The 18158-nt window shown below is 41.4% G+C and overlaps 6 protein-coding genes across 6 annotated transcripts; 3 read left to right on the top strand and 3 right to left on the bottom strand.

The window, feature by feature from the left end:
* Window positions 1-648: 648 nt before the first annotated feature.
* On the top strand, window positions 649-2945 carry SS1G_06617 (hypothetical protein; the record flags this gene model as incomplete). Its single annotated transcript, XM_001592326.1, has 6 exons — window positions 649-668; window positions 980-1374; window positions 1427-1588; window positions 1639-1735; window positions 1785-2856; window positions 2907-2945. 6 exons carry the CDS (start codon window positions 649-651, stop codon window positions 2943-2945), a joined length of 1785 nt encoding a protein of 594 aa, XP_001592376.1.
* Window positions 2946-3678: 733 nt separating this feature from the next.
* On the bottom strand, window positions 3679-6348 carry SS1G_06616 (hypothetical protein; the record flags this gene model as incomplete). The annotated part of the gene is made up of 5 exons (XM_001592325.1): window positions 3679-3840; window positions 3928-4674; window positions 4896-5937; window positions 5990-6147; window positions 6208-6348. The coding sequence occupies 5 exons, from the start codon at window positions 6346-6348 to the stop codon at window positions 3679-3681; spliced, it is 2250 nt and encodes a 749-aa protein (XP_001592375.1).
* A 289-nt stretch (window positions 6349-6637) lies between these two features.
* On the top strand, window positions 6638-8502 carry SS1G_06615 (hypothetical protein; the record flags this gene model as incomplete). The annotated part of the gene is made up of 2 exons (XM_001592324.1): window positions 6638-6839; window positions 6992-8502. 2 exons carry the CDS (start codon window positions 6638-6640, stop codon window positions 8500-8502), a joined length of 1713 nt encoding a protein of 570 aa, XP_001592374.1.
* Window positions 8503-10528: 2026 nt separating this feature from the next.
* Window positions 10529-11371, bottom strand: SS1G_06614 (hypothetical protein; the record flags this gene model as incomplete). The annotated part of the gene is made up of 3 exons (XM_001592323.1): window positions 10529-10532; window positions 10676-10889; window positions 11305-11371. 3 exons carry the CDS (start codon window positions 11369-11371, stop codon window positions 10529-10531), a joined length of 285 nt encoding a protein of 94 aa, XP_001592373.1.
* A 1653-nt stretch (window positions 11372-13024) lies between these two features.
* On the bottom strand, window positions 13025-13732 carry SS1G_06613 (predicted protein; the record flags this gene model as incomplete). Its single annotated transcript, XM_001592322.1, has 1 exon — window positions 13025-13732. The coding sequence occupies one exon, from the start codon at window positions 13730-13732 to the stop codon at window positions 13025-13027; it is 708 nt and encodes a 235-aa protein (XP_001592372.1).
* A 621-nt stretch (window positions 13733-14353) lies between these two features.
* Window positions 14354-16947, top strand: SS1G_06612 (hypothetical protein; the record flags this gene model as incomplete). The annotated part of the gene is made up of 2 exons (XM_001592321.1): window positions 14354-14356; window positions 14413-16947. The coding sequence occupies 2 exons, from the start codon at window positions 14354-14356 to the stop codon at window positions 16945-16947; spliced, it is 2538 nt and encodes an 845-aa protein (XP_001592371.1).
* Between the last annotated feature and the right edge of the window lie 1211 nt (window positions 16948-18158).

Genomic DNA, 18158 nt, shown 5'->3' with positions numbered 1-18158 from the left:
ATTTCACGTGATTTCTGACTGTACTTATGCGCCGGGACTCCAGACTAAGATAGTAAACCCTATTGAAATAAAACCATGAGATCAGAAAATACGTTCTTTTCATCTTAATGATATAATATCATACCTTATCAATAGATGAATTTATTGAAAATCAGTGTTACTTATAAATAAGGGGAAATCCAATATATTTATCTTGGTTTTGTGTAAAAATCTTGAATGATTGATTTGATATATAATTTTGAAAATGAGAGATGATTTATACGGATTTACTGTGTTCATTTGAACTGATATCTACGGACTAGGTGCTTACAACGTTCATTGTTCTCTGGGCTCTAGTGGGTACCGCAGCAGTCGTACCTATGAAATTTGATCTCCCCAACCAATGATATTTATTGTGTAATAATCGAAATTCAATGTGATCTAACACTAAAGACTTTTTAACCTTTCACCACCATATTAAAATACTTATCCACAGATTGATCAGACCTCATACCCATCTGCAAGCCTCTAGCTATACACCATTTTCAGTCTTCTTGCACAAGGGAAAAGAAGCACAAACTCAACGTAATCTGCAGATTCTTCACAAAACTTTGTTATTTCTCTTTCACCACAAATTTCTAGTGCTCGGTGGGAGCAACAGCGTCCAAGATGTCTGACAAACTTACCCGGTACGCGGTCCTTCTCCTGGTCACAAAACAAAGTTTACAATGTTGCGCGAATATTACATTTCCTACTTCTGCCACAGTCAAAAGCTACGTATTGAATAATTTGCTGATCCGCTCACTTCTAGTATTGCTATCATCAGTACTGACAAGGTGCGACAAATTCTGCATTGAGCTCCGCCCCACCAGATACCCCGCCATATGAATATCACTGACAATGTCCTCCATCTAAATAGTGCAAGCCAAAGGTAAATATGCTCATATATTCTTCTCCGCATATTCTACATGTTGCTAATCGTCTATTTGCAGAAATGTAGACAAGAATGCAAGAAATCCTGCCCGGTCGTTCGAAGTGGTCGCCTCTGTATTGAAGTCACCCCTGAGTCAAAAATCGCCTTCATCTCGGAGAATCTGTGCATTGGATGTGGTATCTGTCCTAAGAAGTGTCCATTTGGTGCTATCAACATTATCAATTTGCCGACAAATTTGGAGTCTCACGTAACTCATCGATACTCTGCCAACAGTTTCAAGCTGCACAGATTGCCTACACCACGTCCAGGACAGGTTTTGGGATTGGTTGGTTCCAACGGTATTGGAAAGAGTACAGCGCTCAAGATTCTCAGTGGAAAATTGAAGCCAAATTTGGGTAGATATGATAACCCACCAGACTGGCAAGATGTTATCAAATACTTCCGTGGTTCTGAATTGCAAAGTATGTTGATCAAATTCTTAATAATTCCTGACATGCGCTTACACCAGGGTAGACTATTTCACCAAGATTTTGGAAGATGATTTGAAAGCGATCGTGAAGCCCCAATATGTTGACAGAATTCCAAGAGCAATTAAGGGACCAGATAAGACTGTGCGAGGTTTGATCGAAGGTGTTGCAACAATGGATAACTTCAAGGAGGTCTGCGACATTTTGGGTATGTTTCAATGCCATATATGCATTTCGGTTCTACTGACATTGCTTTAGAATTGAATCACATTATGGACCGGGATGTGAATCTTTTATCCGGTGGAGAATTACAAAGATTTGCCATTGCAACCGTTTGTGTACAGCAAGCCGATGTGTAAGTGGTGTTCACAGAGCTTTTATGAATTCTTACTGACTATAATTAGCTACATGTTTGATGAGCCCTCTTCCTACCTAGATGTGAAGCAACGTCTTAGCGCTGCTCGAATTATTCGATCATTGTTGCGACCTGATGATTATGTTATTTGCGTTGAGCACGATCTTTCAGTATTGGATTATTTGTCGGACTTCATCTGCGTACTGTATGGAAAACCTGCCGTCTACGGTGTTGTGACTCTCCCAGCCTCTGTCAGAGAAGGTATCAATATCTTCTTGGATGGTAACATCCCAACTGAGAACTTGCGATTCCGAGAGGAGTCTTTAACATTCAAGATTGCCGAGGCTGCCGATGAATTCATGGCAGACAGATCTAGAGCATTCCAATACCCATCCATGGAAAAGACTCTCGGCAACTTCCACTTGTCCATCGAGGCTGGAGATTTCACCGATTCAGAAATCGTCGTCATGATGGGAGAGAACGGTACTGGTAAAACCACTTTTTGTAAAATGCTTGCTGGCGCTACTCAACCAGATGGCAATCAAAAGGTTCCAGGAATGAAGGTCAGCATGAAGCCTCAAAAGATCACACCAAAATTTGAGGGAACTGTCAGACAATTGTTTTTCAAGAAGATCAAGACTGCCTTCCTCCTGCCTCAGTTCCAAACGGATGTCGTTAAGCCCCTTAAGCTCGAGGAATTCATCGATCAAGAAGTGAAGACCTTGTCCGGAGGAGAATTGCAACGTGTAGCTATCGTCCTCGCACTTGGTATACCCGCCGATATATATCTCATTGATGAGCCCTCTGCGTACCTCGATTCCGAACAGCGTGTTATTGCCGCCCGTGTCATTAAGAGATTCATCATGCACTCGAAGAAGACTGCTTTTATTGTCGAGCACGATTTCATCATGGCTACTTACCTCGCTGATCGTGTTATTGTCTTTGACGGCCAACCTGGTATTGATGCTCGTGCCAATGCTCCCGAGTCATTACTCACTGGTTGCAACACGTTCTTGAAGAACCTCGATGTCACTTTCCGTCGTGATCCAAGTAACTACAGACCTCGTATCAACAAGCTCAACTCCCAATTGGACCATGAACAGAAGTTGAGTGGTAACTACGTAAGTATCGTCGCCAATAAATCTCAAGCATTTTCACTAATATTATCTAGTTCTTCTTGGACGAGGATGACAAAGCTGCTACTAGTTAAAGGCGTCTCTGAGAATGATTCATTTCCTCCCCCTAAAAATGCATTGCATGGCGTTAAGGGGTCGGCATTTCAGGAGCCTGGAAAAAGTGATGGGCAAGGTATGGTAATGGAAGGAGGGTCTTCCGACCAGGATGATGATCCAGGCGGCTAACAAAGGCGACGACAGTCTATCTCTTGATGCCTGGTCCTACTTTGATGACCACCAAAATTTGAAGGATATACGGCATATAGTGTGATTCATTCAAGTAGATTGAGGGGTATCGAACGTCCTGGATGACTGTCGTCAAGATGGGTGAAATCACGGATCGCAATGCTAGATGCGGATAGGCAACATGCAATATAATTGCAATTCAATTCATAGAATATGTCATTGGGGGACGCTTATTATTTTGCATGTTGAATGATATCTGAACGCTTTTACGCAACAAGGATATTGAGTGCGAAGAATCAATAAATAATTATAAGAAAAAAAATACACACCGAATTTTTCATGCTCGTCCAGTTTTTCTCCATCATTTTACATCCCCTTGATCTTTGGTTTCCGTTGCTCAAACTCGAGCAATACAACTCGTTTGCTGAATACCATATGGTCGAAAACTGCCTGCTTGCCAATATCATCAAGCCAAAAATAGAAGTACGGTGCGTGCGGATACGTACAGTTATGGCGGATTTTCTTCAATCTAATTGGTGTATGATAACCTTGGCCTTTAAAATAGAGGTCCAATTAATTCCTCTATTCTTCCTCGATTTCGCCTTCCTCGCTACCTGAATGGACAGCAGGCTCTTCCTTGGCGGGGATTTTCGCAGCCGGTGGTGTCCTAGTCCTGTGACGCCGTTCACGTGGGGGAACTGGGGAGCGCTCACGTTGTTTAGGTGTGTTTTCCCTTCTGGTTCTCTGTTCTCGGAATCTATGTTAGTTTTTGAATGTAAAGACAATAGTTTTGAGTGGACGAAGAGCAAATAACAAGTTGATGTGACTGACCTTACTATCCCTACGAACATCTACTTCACTTTCTCTCCTTTTTCTGGGTGCACTTGATCGTTCATCGCCGTAAGGCAACTCATCGATGCTACCTCGAGGATCCCCTCGTCTCCTGTAGAGCTTCTCTCTCTCGTCTTCGCGATCTCTCCTCTCTCGCTCGTAATGACTCATTGAATCTTCTCGTCTACTCCGAGGTTTATCGAGATCACGATCCCGCATCAGTCTATCACGCTCGCGTTCACGATCATGGATATCAGGATCACGCCTATCACGACGACTTGGAGAAAGCAAGGTGTCAGCCATGCCACCTTTTCGGTAGTTCTTCTCGCGGTCTGCAATAGCTTTTCGTCTATCTGCTTCATATGCATCAGGTTCTGGTGAGCGGCTACGCCTATCATGACGAGCGGAGCCACGATGTCCTCGGTCTCGTTCACGGTCTTTGTGAGTTGGACGGTCAACTGAAGCTCTATCACGGCGCTTGCTACGATCCTTCTCGGCGTCTTCTTCTTTCTCTTTAAGCCGACGAATTACCTTATCAAAAGCAGAGCGCCGAAGTTCATCGGTTGGTACGGCAAGGTATTCTTCCGATCCTTCAAAACGAGAGCGAACTCGTTCGTACTCATCGCCAATGCGAACAGGAGGTTCGAGATGCTTAATATAAGATCTCAAGTTATCCACGGCTCGGCGTTGATGGCGCTCTGCTTGATGCTTATCATCTTCGTTTCTTCGAGAAATCTTTTCACGTAACTGTTCAAGTAAGCTAAGGGGGTCGTTTGTGGTAAGGAAAGGGAATACTGACGCGATCAAATATTAGCAACAATGAGTCTCGGTCAATGTTAGCAGTTCTTCGATCATTCTGCATTAATGCTAGGAACTCTTCAAATGGAGTCTTTTGCTGGATTTCAAACCGTTTATCCTGGCAGGCGGTCAGTGGAGTTTCATCGCACTAAAAAGCCTACCAAACTTACATCAAGAACATCCAATACATCATTTCGTGTGCTACGCAATGCGCGTTCTTCTTCCTCAACCACATCCCAAAATAGGTCCAGAGGAGAAGAACCTGACTGACCCAACATAGCAACGTACCTGTCATCATTCTCAATCAAAGGATGAATTTGACTCCATTTTGATCCTGCCTTGATCTTGTTTCCAGCTTTAAGTTCCCGCAAAAGACCTATGAACCGATCTCGATTCTGACGCTCCCTCCTGAGCTTTTGGGTTTTTTGCTGCTGTCGAACATCATTGAATGTCTTTTCAAGAGATTTGATGTGGTTCTCAAACGCTGTCAACATATCCGACTTGCTGAGTGTCTTAAATTTCTCATCACCTTGGAAACGCGGATGTGACTGGATGATACCTTGTGCTTCTGACCATCTTGTATATGGTTCAAGATTTAACCCTTTTAAAAGATCAACGAGGTCGTCCATCGCTGCCTTTCTCATTGCGGCCTCTTTTTCCATATTCGCCCTCTTAAGTTCCATGATATAGCCTTGAAATAATTGACGTCTTTCATCATCATCATTCGAGGAGCGGAAAATCGTCTCCCCTTCGATGATGGGTCGAGCTGTCTTCCATCGGGTGTAGTGTTTAATTTCTGGGTGGCTTCTCAGCATAGTAGCAAAATCAGAACTGAGCTTCTCAAGCCTCTCCTTTGCACGATCCTTTTCCTGCAGCCGAACCTCAACAGCATACTTCTCAAACGCAGCCTTTCGATCCTTGGGGTCTTTGAGGGCCCGGTATTGAGGATCCTTGATAATCGATCGCATAACTTCTTCCCACGTAAGGTCAGGTTTAACATTGTGTCGCTTCAAAAGCTTGAGAAAAGCTGCTTCTGCTTCTTCAAAAGTGGAATAATCGGGATCGTTGTTAGCAGGTACAAAAGCTTGAGCGCGACTTCCATTAACATCATTGCCATATGCGATTTGACGAGCTTCTCCTAAAGGTTCTCTGTCTCGTGGTTGGTCATACTGAGATGCCGAAAAGCCACCTCCTGCAACGAAGGTTGGTACTCTATTGAGCCAAAGTTAGAATGACATTCAAAGCGTATCTCAGATATACATACGATGCAGCAGCAACTGCCGGCGATGCGGTCTCTTTTGACAAAGCCTCCTTGTATACAGCTGGCATTTCCCATGAGCTTTGCTTCGTCTCAGTGTTATACCAATATTTCCTCCCTCCTTCGGCCGTATACTCTTTCCATGGCTGATTCGATAGCGCACGCTGCGAAAGTTGTCAGTAAAAGATATATGATAGATGATTGAATGGAGTGAAGAATTATACCTCTGCAGGTGTCATCAAATCTTCGGGTTTGGTCCATTGCGTCGCCTTCGTAATGGTGTTGTAATAGTAAACTCGCCCATCTGCGTTTCGTGCTTCCTGCCAGAGCGCAGAGGCAGCTGCGTGACCATTAATACCGTTCATATTGATGAAATTGAAGACGAAATAACGAATTCGTGGTTGAGTGTTACCAAAAGCAAGGATGAAGATCGCATTTGTCAATTCAAAAAAAGGTTCGCGGTTTTGCTCGGCCGCTATTTAGCGCGTTTTCCATGGGAAGCTACTGTAACTACCTACGTACGCAGCCAGTACTCCTTTCAACTTTTTAACGACATATAAAACACCTTCAATTATTCGTCAAAGTATGCGGTTTACAAATATATTATAAGTAACAATTTACACATTTTATGATTCTTTTAGAATCCCAATCACAATGATGGAGGAATTTGCGTCGCAAGAAGAGCCAGTTCCTCGTGGCAGCTTGGAGTTCACTGAAAGCTCAATTCTGGACACAATCATCCCGTTGGCTAGTGATTTGAATATAGAGGAGGCTTTGAGCGGGAGTGTGGAAAAGCTCGATGAGGGCCATAGTTCTCCACTAGCTGCCATTCCTCAAAGACACGCTCTCTATTTTGGTTAGTTCTCTGAATTACTGAAAAAGCTCTCTATCTTACTCATTCATAGATGCTAGATGAAACCGTCAATATTTATGTCGTTCTACAAACACCTTACTTTGACGAACGATCTCTTCGATCCTATCTCAATAGGCTTATAATAAATTTGGAAGCTCACGTTATAAATGCGAATACCGAGCATCAAGATGGCTCGGCGGGACGTGAGCTTATTTACAAGGGTTCTGTACAAGATACCGACGAGCCATTGATAGTTGTACAAGGCTCAGATGAGGCTGATGATGCCAATAATGATGGTCATATACTTTTGATATGGAAACTTTCTGCATTTCTCGGTAGACCACGGCTACGCCTGCAGAGCCCTTCTGTAGTATTTGTGGCCACGGCAAATCTCAAAGCAGCCGAGCAAGTCGATACAGATGCATTGCGCCAGGAATATCTCCCAAGTCAGGTTCCATCAGGCTTGAATCTCCTTGAAGCTTTCAGTGGCGATGCATATCTCAAAGGTATCAAACCACGATTGTCTGCATTACGAGTCGCCAGAGTCGCACCAGCAGCGCAAATCGCTCGCGACTTAGCTCGACCTTTTAAGAATATCTCACGGCAGTCAATTAAAGTATACCCAGCTATCAATTCCCGCGTCCGATATTCGAGGCCAGATGGTACACCCAGCAATACTTCAGTAATAGCGTCGCTAGATATTGATATTACCCCTTTTGTAAATTGTGACATTGTCCTCACAGATATCCAAATAAAGGTGTGCGGCGGACAAGTGCAAGATTTAAATCAAACTCCCGGCCTAATACTCCCAATTACTTGTCAGCCGCAAGATGATATTACCTTCCTCTATCAAATATTACCTGATGACATTGACGTTACTAATAAGTCTCAAATTCGAGCCATCGATATTTCCATCACTGCCACAGCAAATGTCAGTAGTGTCTGTAAACCACAGATCATGATGCAATGGTCTGCATCCCTCGATTTTACACCTCCTATTAATAACGGCTTTGGTCAACCTACGAAACCTATTCAACGACCTCATAGACCCTCTGCACTGTCTATCGGCGCAACATTTGATAGTATTCCAACAATTTCAACCCTAACAGTCCCTCATCCCGATTCTCTTCCAACAATAGAAGCGACCGCTCCGACACGTTCTCATCATCGACATCAAAACTCTGTCCCAGATTTTGGAGTTACCATGACATTCTCCTCCCCATCTACGTCTTCAATATATCCAGGTCACCCTTTCATCTGGTCTATCTTCATAGTGAATCGATCCGATCGACCTCGCAAACTTGCTCTCCTTGTCTTACCAAAAAGACGTCGAACTGAAGCTCGAATAACACGGCCTCCTTCTGCTAGTCATGGAAGCGCACGTCGAGATCCAAAGGTTGCGGACGCTGTCCTCGATGACAACATAATATATGCCATGCAACGAAATTCCGCCATGGAATCAAGCGAAGTTGTATGCCTGAGTACAGATACCCGTATAGGACCACTTGCACCATCAGCATGCTACGAAGTTGAACTTAAATTCATGGCATTGAAGGAAGGTATTGTTGGGGTAGAAGCAGTAAGGGTAGTAGATCTGGGAACACAAGAACATGTAGATATCAAGGATTTACCGACGATCGTCGTTAAACCTGAGCCCAAGGAGTAAATAGTCATTGTTGGATTTTCAAACGGTATTATCGAATCAATTTGGTATAATGTGTTATGATTTGCATAAGGGGTTTCATATTGAATAGCAATATTTATCCTCAGTATCCCAATACACCCATGATGTTGTGATGTGGTCCAGCTCTACCTCAAGCGACTCTTCTTCCCCCTCCATATCATCAGTCTATCGGTTCATACCTCCATTACCCAGCCATACAAATCTCATCCCCTCATCTCCCTTTACATCTCCCTTGATCCTTGAACCCCCATACTTTCCCTACACTTACTACATTATCTATATTATCATCCCCATCGATCCGAGCATAATATACATCCTTTAGTTATGATATATATATATTTAGCAGATTTCCATCTTATTTTTGGTATGATTTGATTTACTACACACACACACACACACACATATCCACATCTTATATCGATTCTTCTAAGTGATAATTAATAAGAGTGATAGTTTTATGTGGTATACTTTTTGCTTTGGGAATTTGGCGAATCTTGGAGATGACGGGGATGAGGAGTTATATAGAGAGTGTGAGGGTGAGGGTGAGGGTTGGGAATGAATATGAATATCTATGGAGTATTTTGATGTTGATGCTGGGGGAGAGGTAGGAGTAGGATAAAGAAATAGAAGGAGCTCGAGGAGGAGGAGTAGAAGTAGAATTCATTTTTACTATTTTAGGATAGGAGAAGAGCGATGGGGTTTGAGTTAGTTTGTATCTATATTTATAATTAGGTTCTAGTTCAAGGAAAGAGAAATTGAAAAGGAAATAGCGAGGGAAATATAACCTTAAATATGATAGGAATTACCAAAACATAGAATTTCACCATCTTAATAAATGATCAATCAGCAACTTATCCCTCTCTCTAAGAACCTCCAACACTTCAATCATATTTCCTTTTGTATTTAACATCTAATATCTAACTCTATATACCGAATCCCGATGTTCTGCGACCAAAAAATTCATTTGCTTAGGAATTCATACTGAGATCTAAAACCCTTTTCGTCCAAATCTACTTCGTAGCGTTCTAAGATAGTTTATCAAATATTAAATAGAAGCAAACACAGAACCAGAGCCAATAGATACAAAAACAAAAACGAAAATGTAATTAGTATATCAAAATTACATTTATTCTAGACAATATGATATATACGTAATACGAATAAGATATCTACTTTTAATCTTATATTTAGAATTTTTATAACCGAGGATGGGATTATTAATTATTGATATATATTATTAATATAAGATTCATAATATATATATTATATCTATTAATATCCCCTGCATCTTATCAACTAACACCCAATGGCAATATATATAATACATCCAGATCAAAAAATCCTATATAAGAAATTTCCTTATACACGGGATGGCGAGTTGGAGGGAAAGATAGCTTTCTGTCTTCTCTTCTCCCTCTGAAAAAAAAAAGAAATTAAAAATAGATAACTGGAAGGATAGAAGGATTTTGTCTTTGATTTGCTTTTTTGATTTACTTTTGTTGTTTTTTGTTTATTTAGTTGGGGGGTGGGGGACGCGAGGAATTTGGAGTGATGTATGTGCGGGATTGGGATTTGGGATTGCGTGGTGTTTTGGATGTAAATTAAGATTAGTAGTGTGGAATTTTTGGGAAGAGGGGATGGATGGGAAGGAGGGCACAGAGGATAGTAAGTATGCGTGGGATTATTAATATATATTTGATTGAGTATTTGGGAGATTATGTCTATTTTCCCATCTACAGGACTAGAATGTTAATATATATTGTGGAGGTCTTTTGGGAGAAAAGAAGCTCGATATTTATGGGGGGGGGGTTAATAAGGATACACGAGTTGAAATAATTGAGCGGATTTGAGAATTGCGGAATGTATATGCAAAGACCTGAGCATCCTACCCCATTCATCAAGCTTCCTAACATGTTTTTGACAAGCGTAGGCTAGTTGATCCAGTAAACAATGAATGAGGCAACTGTATAAAATAATTGGTAGAAAGTCATGATATTTTTTCCCCTGGTTAGCTATTATAATAAGTATATAAAGAGATCAAGTAATCTTATATACTTTCCCTCTAATCATCAATGTTACAAGCACTCCAGTATACACACGGGTCTCTTTAATATCCTCCAAATCGAGAAGTAAAATATGATTTGAACAAGCATACTCAACGAACGCAACACCCTGACCAGGACCATTAAGTATATATCCGGCAATAAAACATCCAAGCAGTCCTCGAAGAGATGATGTCTCAATGAATGTAGTGATAATAGTCACGAAACAATGGATTGTCATATCCTGTCTTTTACGGAGCCAATCTGCCACTCGGTTGTCAAGGAAGAATCCAGTGATGATGACTCCGAATGTATAGCCAGTGTTGACTGCACCAATTCCTCAGTGTCCTTTCATCTTCCGTTAGACCTTGGCGTTCACAATTTGAATGGGGAATATACTAGACTCTTGAAGTAAGCTGTCTAGTTTTTTGAGCCATGCATAGAATTGTATACTGAAGTATCATATCCATAAAGTAAGTTACTATACATAATACTGCGACGAGCGAGATATCATGAGCTTGGTGGTGCGGTTAAAGGCATTCTCGTCATATCTGCATGAATCTCGTCATTGTGGTCGACTAAGACCGAAAGTTTTTGATAATAAGGCAGAGATAGGGGTATTTGTATCGATGGTGATACCTCCTGCTATAACAGAAAACTCTACAGCGAAGAGTGGAAGAGTGTTTAGTAGAAATTAAGGAGAAATATTGACCACTAGAACTTCCGAGAAGACTCCACATACCACTAGCGCGAGCATCGCATCTAAAGCAGTTTATGGCTGTACATATACTAGATCTGCACATGCTCATGATAGATGTAGCAAGGATGCGAAACTACAGACCATTTCCCGCACTCGTTGAAGCCTAACCATAGAGTTTATAAACGCCAATGAAACTCAAAATGACAAATGAACGACCAAGAAAGCAACCAAAACACGATTACAGCCAATAAAACTGGGACCTTCCAATATTGGCCGATGAAAATCTGCAATCATCCGCACCCACCTCAAAAACGTTTTGCTTCGATGATGGATCCATTCAAATGGACAATCCGACTAGAGAAAATCCGCGAATCAAGACATGCATGTAGAGAAATAATAGACTATTCATTCAAATTCCCACTTGAAAATCAAGAAGAGCATCCCGAACCCTTGGATCGGAATATCCCATCGCATTTCAAATCTGCATACTGTTTAAGTTTGTAGTCCACGAGGCAGGGTGCATATATGGATGGAATGTGGAACTGGTCGATACCCGGCTTATTTTGCATTTGATTCCTTTTGCCCGTCAATGCAATGTAAGTCATATCATTTCTAGTATCATATCAACGAGAATGATAGTTGGGATAGGTTTTCAGTACAGTTTCTTATGTTACATGTACTCTTTAATCGGAGGAGATACCTACTGTAGAAACTCCAAAGTCTATTGTTGGTCCTACACATGTGTCTAACCGGACAAAATGCAATGAATGGTGAAACACTCACCAATATTAATATCACCACAACCGCGAATGTCAATACCAAACAATTGACACTTTTCCAATCTCACGACCCACAGTGGAGACAGCGATTAAATGATTAGTATGCAATACTCCGTACGGAGCGCTACGCTAACCCCGCACTACGTATTGCGAGCCAAAAATATATCATCATCAATGAAGCAAGCGTTATCGTAAAAACTTAGTTACAAGAACACCCACTAAACCCTTTCAAGAAGAACATACGCAATGATGTAGGGGTACGGAATCTTTAAAATCCGATGTTTTTTCCACTTCTTCATGTCGGAATATCTGAAAATCCGTTAACCTTAACATAGTGGAATCTTATATACTCCGTTTAAATTTTATCGGTGCGAAATAAATTTCTGAACCCTAGCCTCCTGCGGATCATTTTCTCAAAGGGTTTATTTAGTGTGGACTCTTGTTCTTAATTATCTTTTTACTTCCGTAATCTTTCGTGAAAGAGGATTGGATTGGATCATTTAAAATATTAGAAGCGCCACGTGGCACCGAACGCGCGTATTTGCATTTCAAAGGCGCCAAAATCTGCAGCTGCAGACAATTTCGGTTTATTGATGTACATACTAGGGAGCCTCAACGCAGAGAATAAGGGAAATCTTCTACATTCCGTGCAGATGCCAAGTACGAATACAGAGATCCTTTTGGCAGATGATCTCGGTGTGACCGGTAACAAGCGAAGGATGTTGTGCAGTTTGTGTTCACTTGTTCCAGCATTGACATGAGATAAAAATTTCTTCATAGGTAAAAAGAGTTGGTTGATATGGAGCCAATAAAAAACATGGCATGATAAAATATAATATGTAAGACTAACTGAAATTGCATGATTCTCATATGAAATGTTCTTGGTATCTTAAAAAATAGGAAGATAATTGTCCCACCGAGAACCACAACAAAACAATGAAGAATGAAAAAGGAATGAAAAAATAAGAATGACAAAATGAGAATTACATCTTTCCCTGGGGATGCTCCATCACCGTCACGTCTACTACTTCGCCCGGTCGCGTCTTCGAATCTTCCGCAAATGCCATTATGACAATATCCAATATATAATCTTCCGCTAATGCATTCATATTTGATTCTAACAAAGTTATGCCTGAATAGCGAGACCACGAATCAACTTCTTCCTCGCTTGGTGTATTTCTCACCAGGAGGACCTTTTTCAAGTGAGGAAAAGCCGATCGAAATCTAGCAATATTTCCCAAAGCATCAGAAAGACGAAATGGAAGAGTCCGGTGAGTTTCACCCCAAAATCTTTCAGCCAGAGCAATTGACTGGATTTGATGTTGATAAGGTAAAGATGGCGCTTGAATAGAAAAATGCTTTGCTACCGCCGTAATTTCATCATCATATTGTCTCGAACTGAAAAATATCGTGTCGCAAACGGGATTGAAGTAGATCTTCCCAGGCTTCTCATCCGTACCGAAGGACTTGTTGTAAAAGCGGAGAGCTACTTTACGCGATTCTCTATTCGTATGAAGTATCGCGGGAGGTAGACCAAGGTTGAGAAATATCTTATCGACGATGCAGTAATTCAACTCCAAAATGCGTTTGTGAAAAGCGGCAAGCTCCCAGATTTCGAGTCTCAACTCGAAAGGTAAGTCTGAGAACCGGGGAAATGTATTCAGGGTGTTCAGGGGATTCGGGGGGTCCATGATTGGATGGATGGAACTACTCGAGTACGAGAGTACGAGTACAGTAAGGATGATATCGATAAGAGGTTTCGGTCGGTCGGTCGGTAGGCAAGGGAAGGTAGTAAGCAAATCCTGAAGGAAGATGTAAGATGTTTGCTTCGAGCGGCGTGAGATGTTGGAAGAGTGCGATAACCAATAAAATGCAGAGGTGAAGTATCAATGTTCAAATATCCCTCCCATTTATATTTGTATTTATATTTATATAATATCGAATATATATGGAAATGGTTATATAAGAGTTGGGTGGTGACGTAGGATTCTAATAATAAATATTAAATATCAAATAAATAATAAATTGTTTTGATGGAGGAAGCGGGATGATCGGGGGCCTGGTAGAATGAGGTTAGGTACAGAGTTATTAGCTTTCATTTCCCTTTGGCGGGCCCTGATGTCCTAACAAAGAACCAAGTCCGAGATAAGCAATAATACCAACAATACAATGTCTTCAATTCTCATGAGACCTACTCTGTATAAACAAGCAATTGAATAGTAATCATCAGGCGTCTCGTATTTGACCTTGGGAGTTTATGAGTTTATATATATAAATAGCTACTTGCATCAGTTTACAGTTTGCCTGTCGTCATGGTGAGTAAAAGTCATCAAAGAATCCAAAGACTCTTCATCTAACAATTGGGAAATAGTCAGACAAAGCTAGCTTTTTCGAGCAGCTCTATGCCTTGAATCAATCAGATTCAGATGATGGAATGCCTAATGAATCACGAGAGTTTTGGAAAAAATGCAATAAACCAATACTGGATGCTCCTTCGCAAAAAGTGCAAAGTTTGCTACCTCCCCGGTCTAAGGAATTCAATACACTGCCACCTCGAAAGGTGTATAAACCACTTCTCAAAAATGTTCCTTCGTTACAGCGAAGTCAATCTGAGCCACAGGGGAATGTGACTAAGGCTAAGAATATGGTGAATGGTACTGCTACTGCAGAATTGTCAATAGAGTCACCTCGTAAACGGTCAGGTCTTCGAAGCGAATCGCGTGCTACGGTTTCTGCTAGTAGTTCTTTTGAGAAAGAGATTTCATCTTCTATAAGAAGTGCGGATGGTTCAACCAAAAGACCAACCATAGATCAATGCAGCATATCAAACCCAACACCAGCTAAATTGGTTCTTACTAACAGCACGGGAATAGCATCAATGCTTAGCAAAAAGAGAAAGGGAGAAACCCTGAATAAGGGGACGGCCAAAAAGGCCACCGGAAAGAAGGAGAAACCCCTCAAGCTTGTACCTCCAAAAGATAGGGTCTTCGAAGGACTCAAGTTTTTCTTTCTTCCTAATGATGATAAGTCACCTGTTAGACGTGCTCGTATTACCAAGGCAAGAGAGCGCGGCGCAACATGGGTTAGAGATATCAACGAGCCCATCAACTATTTGATCATCGACAGATCATTAACACGAAAAGATGTTATTACCTACCTCAAAGTTCTACCGGTAGGAGCCAGCATGGTAAATGAAGAGTGGTTATTGGACTGCATCGAGCAGAAATATCTCTATGATCCATCTGGGAAGAAATATTTGGTCAAAGATCCAGGTGCAGTCATTGAAAAGGAACAAATATTGGTACCATCAGAGTCACAACAGTCGGACAAATCACTACAGATAAAAGCCTCTACTAAAAAGCCGAATAAGTGGGAATACGTACCTCCGGTAGAGACACCCGAGCGGAGTCAACATTTGATGCCAACCGTCAATCCAATCTCTTTCCCTTTAGCTCCAATGTCTGGACGGCAATCACAACAAGGAAGTTTGACCCATTTGACAGAGAAAAGCTTGCAACTTTTGGATGAAGAATCTACTGCAAATTCAAAACAAGTAGACTTCGGTATACTGAATGAAGCTATTGAACTAGCCAGAGCAACTGAAGGTGTACTCGACCATGATAACTCTGACGATGATTTAACATTAACCACTAGTGACTTTGACAATACTATAGATGAACCCGACTCAGAAGACGATCGTCGCTCACCTTTAAAAGCTCCCACCAAAATCCGCCGAGCAGTTCTCGCAGGAAAAGGAAGTCTAAATAACTTCCAATGCATGACAGGTGGAACCGCTTCCAAAGGACCCAATCCCAACCAACACACCATTGAAATTCTATCCCGAATGCGCGAGTACTACGAAAGAATCGGCGACCAATGGCGAAGCCGTTCTTATCTCCAAGCATGCTGCCAACTCAAAAACCAGCTCACTCTCATCCGCACCTACGACGAAGCCATTCAAATTCCCAAAATCGGAGAACGCATCGCCAAAAAAATCGAAGGAATTGTCCTCACAGGTCGACTCCTCCGTCTCGAAAACGCCGAAGCAGAACCCGACGATAAAATCCTCAAATTATTCATGGGTATCTACGGCGTCAATTTCAAACTAGCTTCAAAATGGATATCCCAAGGCCATCGCACCTTTGCCGATCTAGAACAAAACATCAAACTTAGCCCCAGCCAACAAATCGGCATAACCCATTACGAAGACCTGCAACTACGAATTCCCCGCGCCGAAATCGAAGAATTGGGTACCCATATCACGAAAACAGCACAATCTCTCGATCCGGATATCGAAATCACAATCGGGGGATCTTATCGTCGCGGTGCTAAATCATCCGGTGATATCGATATTATAATCACGAAAGCTCACACGATATCTACAACACAATTATTCCCATTTCTAACCTCTCTCGTGAAAATTCTCACAGATTCTCAGTTTCTGGTAGCTGCTCTCGCTGTGCCGCATAATAATGAAGGATCAAAATGGCATGGATGTTGTGTTTTACCCTCTTCTTCTTCCTCCCCCTCCTCTCCTACTACCCATAGGGATCCTCACCACAACCCCTGGCGCCGCATCGATTTCCTCATCGTTCCTTCCACCCAACTCGGCGCTGCACTGATCTACTTCACCGGTGACGACATCTTTAATCGAAGCATGCGATTATTAGCGGGGAAGAAAGGTATGCGGTTGAATCAGAGGGGGTTATTTAAGGATGTGATGAGGGGTGGTTGGAGTGGGGGAGGAGAAGGAAATGAAGTTGGGAGAGGTGGAGGAAGTGGAGGGAGATGGAACAGTAGAAAGAAAGTTACGGATGGGATGTTGGTGGAGGGGAGGGATGAGAAGAGGATTTTTGAGATATTAGGGGTTCCGTGGAGGGAACCGTGGGAGAGGGTTTTGAGGTGAGGGTTTCCTTTTGGGGGGGAGAGGGGAGGGGTGAAGGGGAGTATAAAGGAAAGTTTGGGGGGATTGGGAATAGGTTGTAGGTTGTTATTGTGGGATGTGGATGAGGATGGGGATATGAGCTATGGTTAGGGCTAGGTTTAGGATTACATTTGGGAATGGGGTTACGAATCAGACATACGAATTGGGAATACTGGATATGGGATATGAAACACGGATTGCGATGGAAATGAGGTTTAGGATACTGAACTCCTTGAGAGGGTTGGAGGTGGAGTGTAGTAGACAAATAGATAGATAACTTTGTTCTCTTTCTTCTTTCTTTATAGCATGGTTTACAGTATGGTTTATAGATATGTTATACGTTATACATTATACATTAAATAATACTCAAGACTTTAACAAAATCATCCCCCCCCCCAAAAAATATAATCAAGTAATCAAATTCCCAAGTTTGATAACCTTATTTGTTTTAAAGTAGAAATAAATCTAGGAGTAGAAGTATATATAGATATAAAAATAGTTTTATTTTATAAGATTTTCAATCTGATAATCTTTATATATACATAAGGAGTATTTTTTCCCCCTTTTAAGATTATCGGATAAATAGATGAGTATTTTAGTATCTATCTGAGTGTTTAAAATATTTGATAATTATATTCAACATATGATTTTAGATGATGTTGTATTGAAATATAATATAAGACAAGACAAGATAAGTCAGTATACTCAAGTATATAACAACAAAACAACAAACGAAAAAGTAGACATCATCAAATGTATTACATCCATCTATCTGTCTATCTACCTATCCTATCCATACATATCAATTCTATCAACCGCTCATCAAATCCTCCCTCAAATCCAAGCACCTCATCTCTACCTCTCTTCCTTCACATATCCGCTTTTCCTTCCTCTTCCCGCTCCTCAATCCCCCCCACACTCTAAACAAATTTAAAAAAGATAATAAACAACTAAAAGACTAATAATCATATCATAAGGGGTATCAAAGAAGAGTAAGTAAGTAAGTAAGTAACCAACCAAGTGAGTAAGAGAAGTAAAAAAGAAACGAGGTCTTTCCTTCCCTTCCCTTCCCACTTCCTCTCCTCCCCTCCCTCTCTCCCCAACCCAAAAAAAAACAAAGGATAAAAATAAAAAATAAAATTTATATAAACGTATTACCCGAATAACAAGGGTAGAAGCTGCAACCCAACCAA

Source organism: Sclerotinia sclerotiorum, genomic scaffold, assembly GCF_000146945.2.
Source record: "Sclerotinia sclerotiorum 1980 UF-70 scaffold_8 genomic scaffold, whole genome shotgun sequence".
Classification (NCBI taxonomy): domain Eukaryota; kingdom Fungi; phylum Ascomycota; class Leotiomycetes; order Helotiales; family Sclerotiniaceae; genus Sclerotinia; species Sclerotinia sclerotiorum.
Note: the sequence above shows the minus strand (reverse complement) of the source record. Positions and strands in the feature narration are given on the sequence as shown.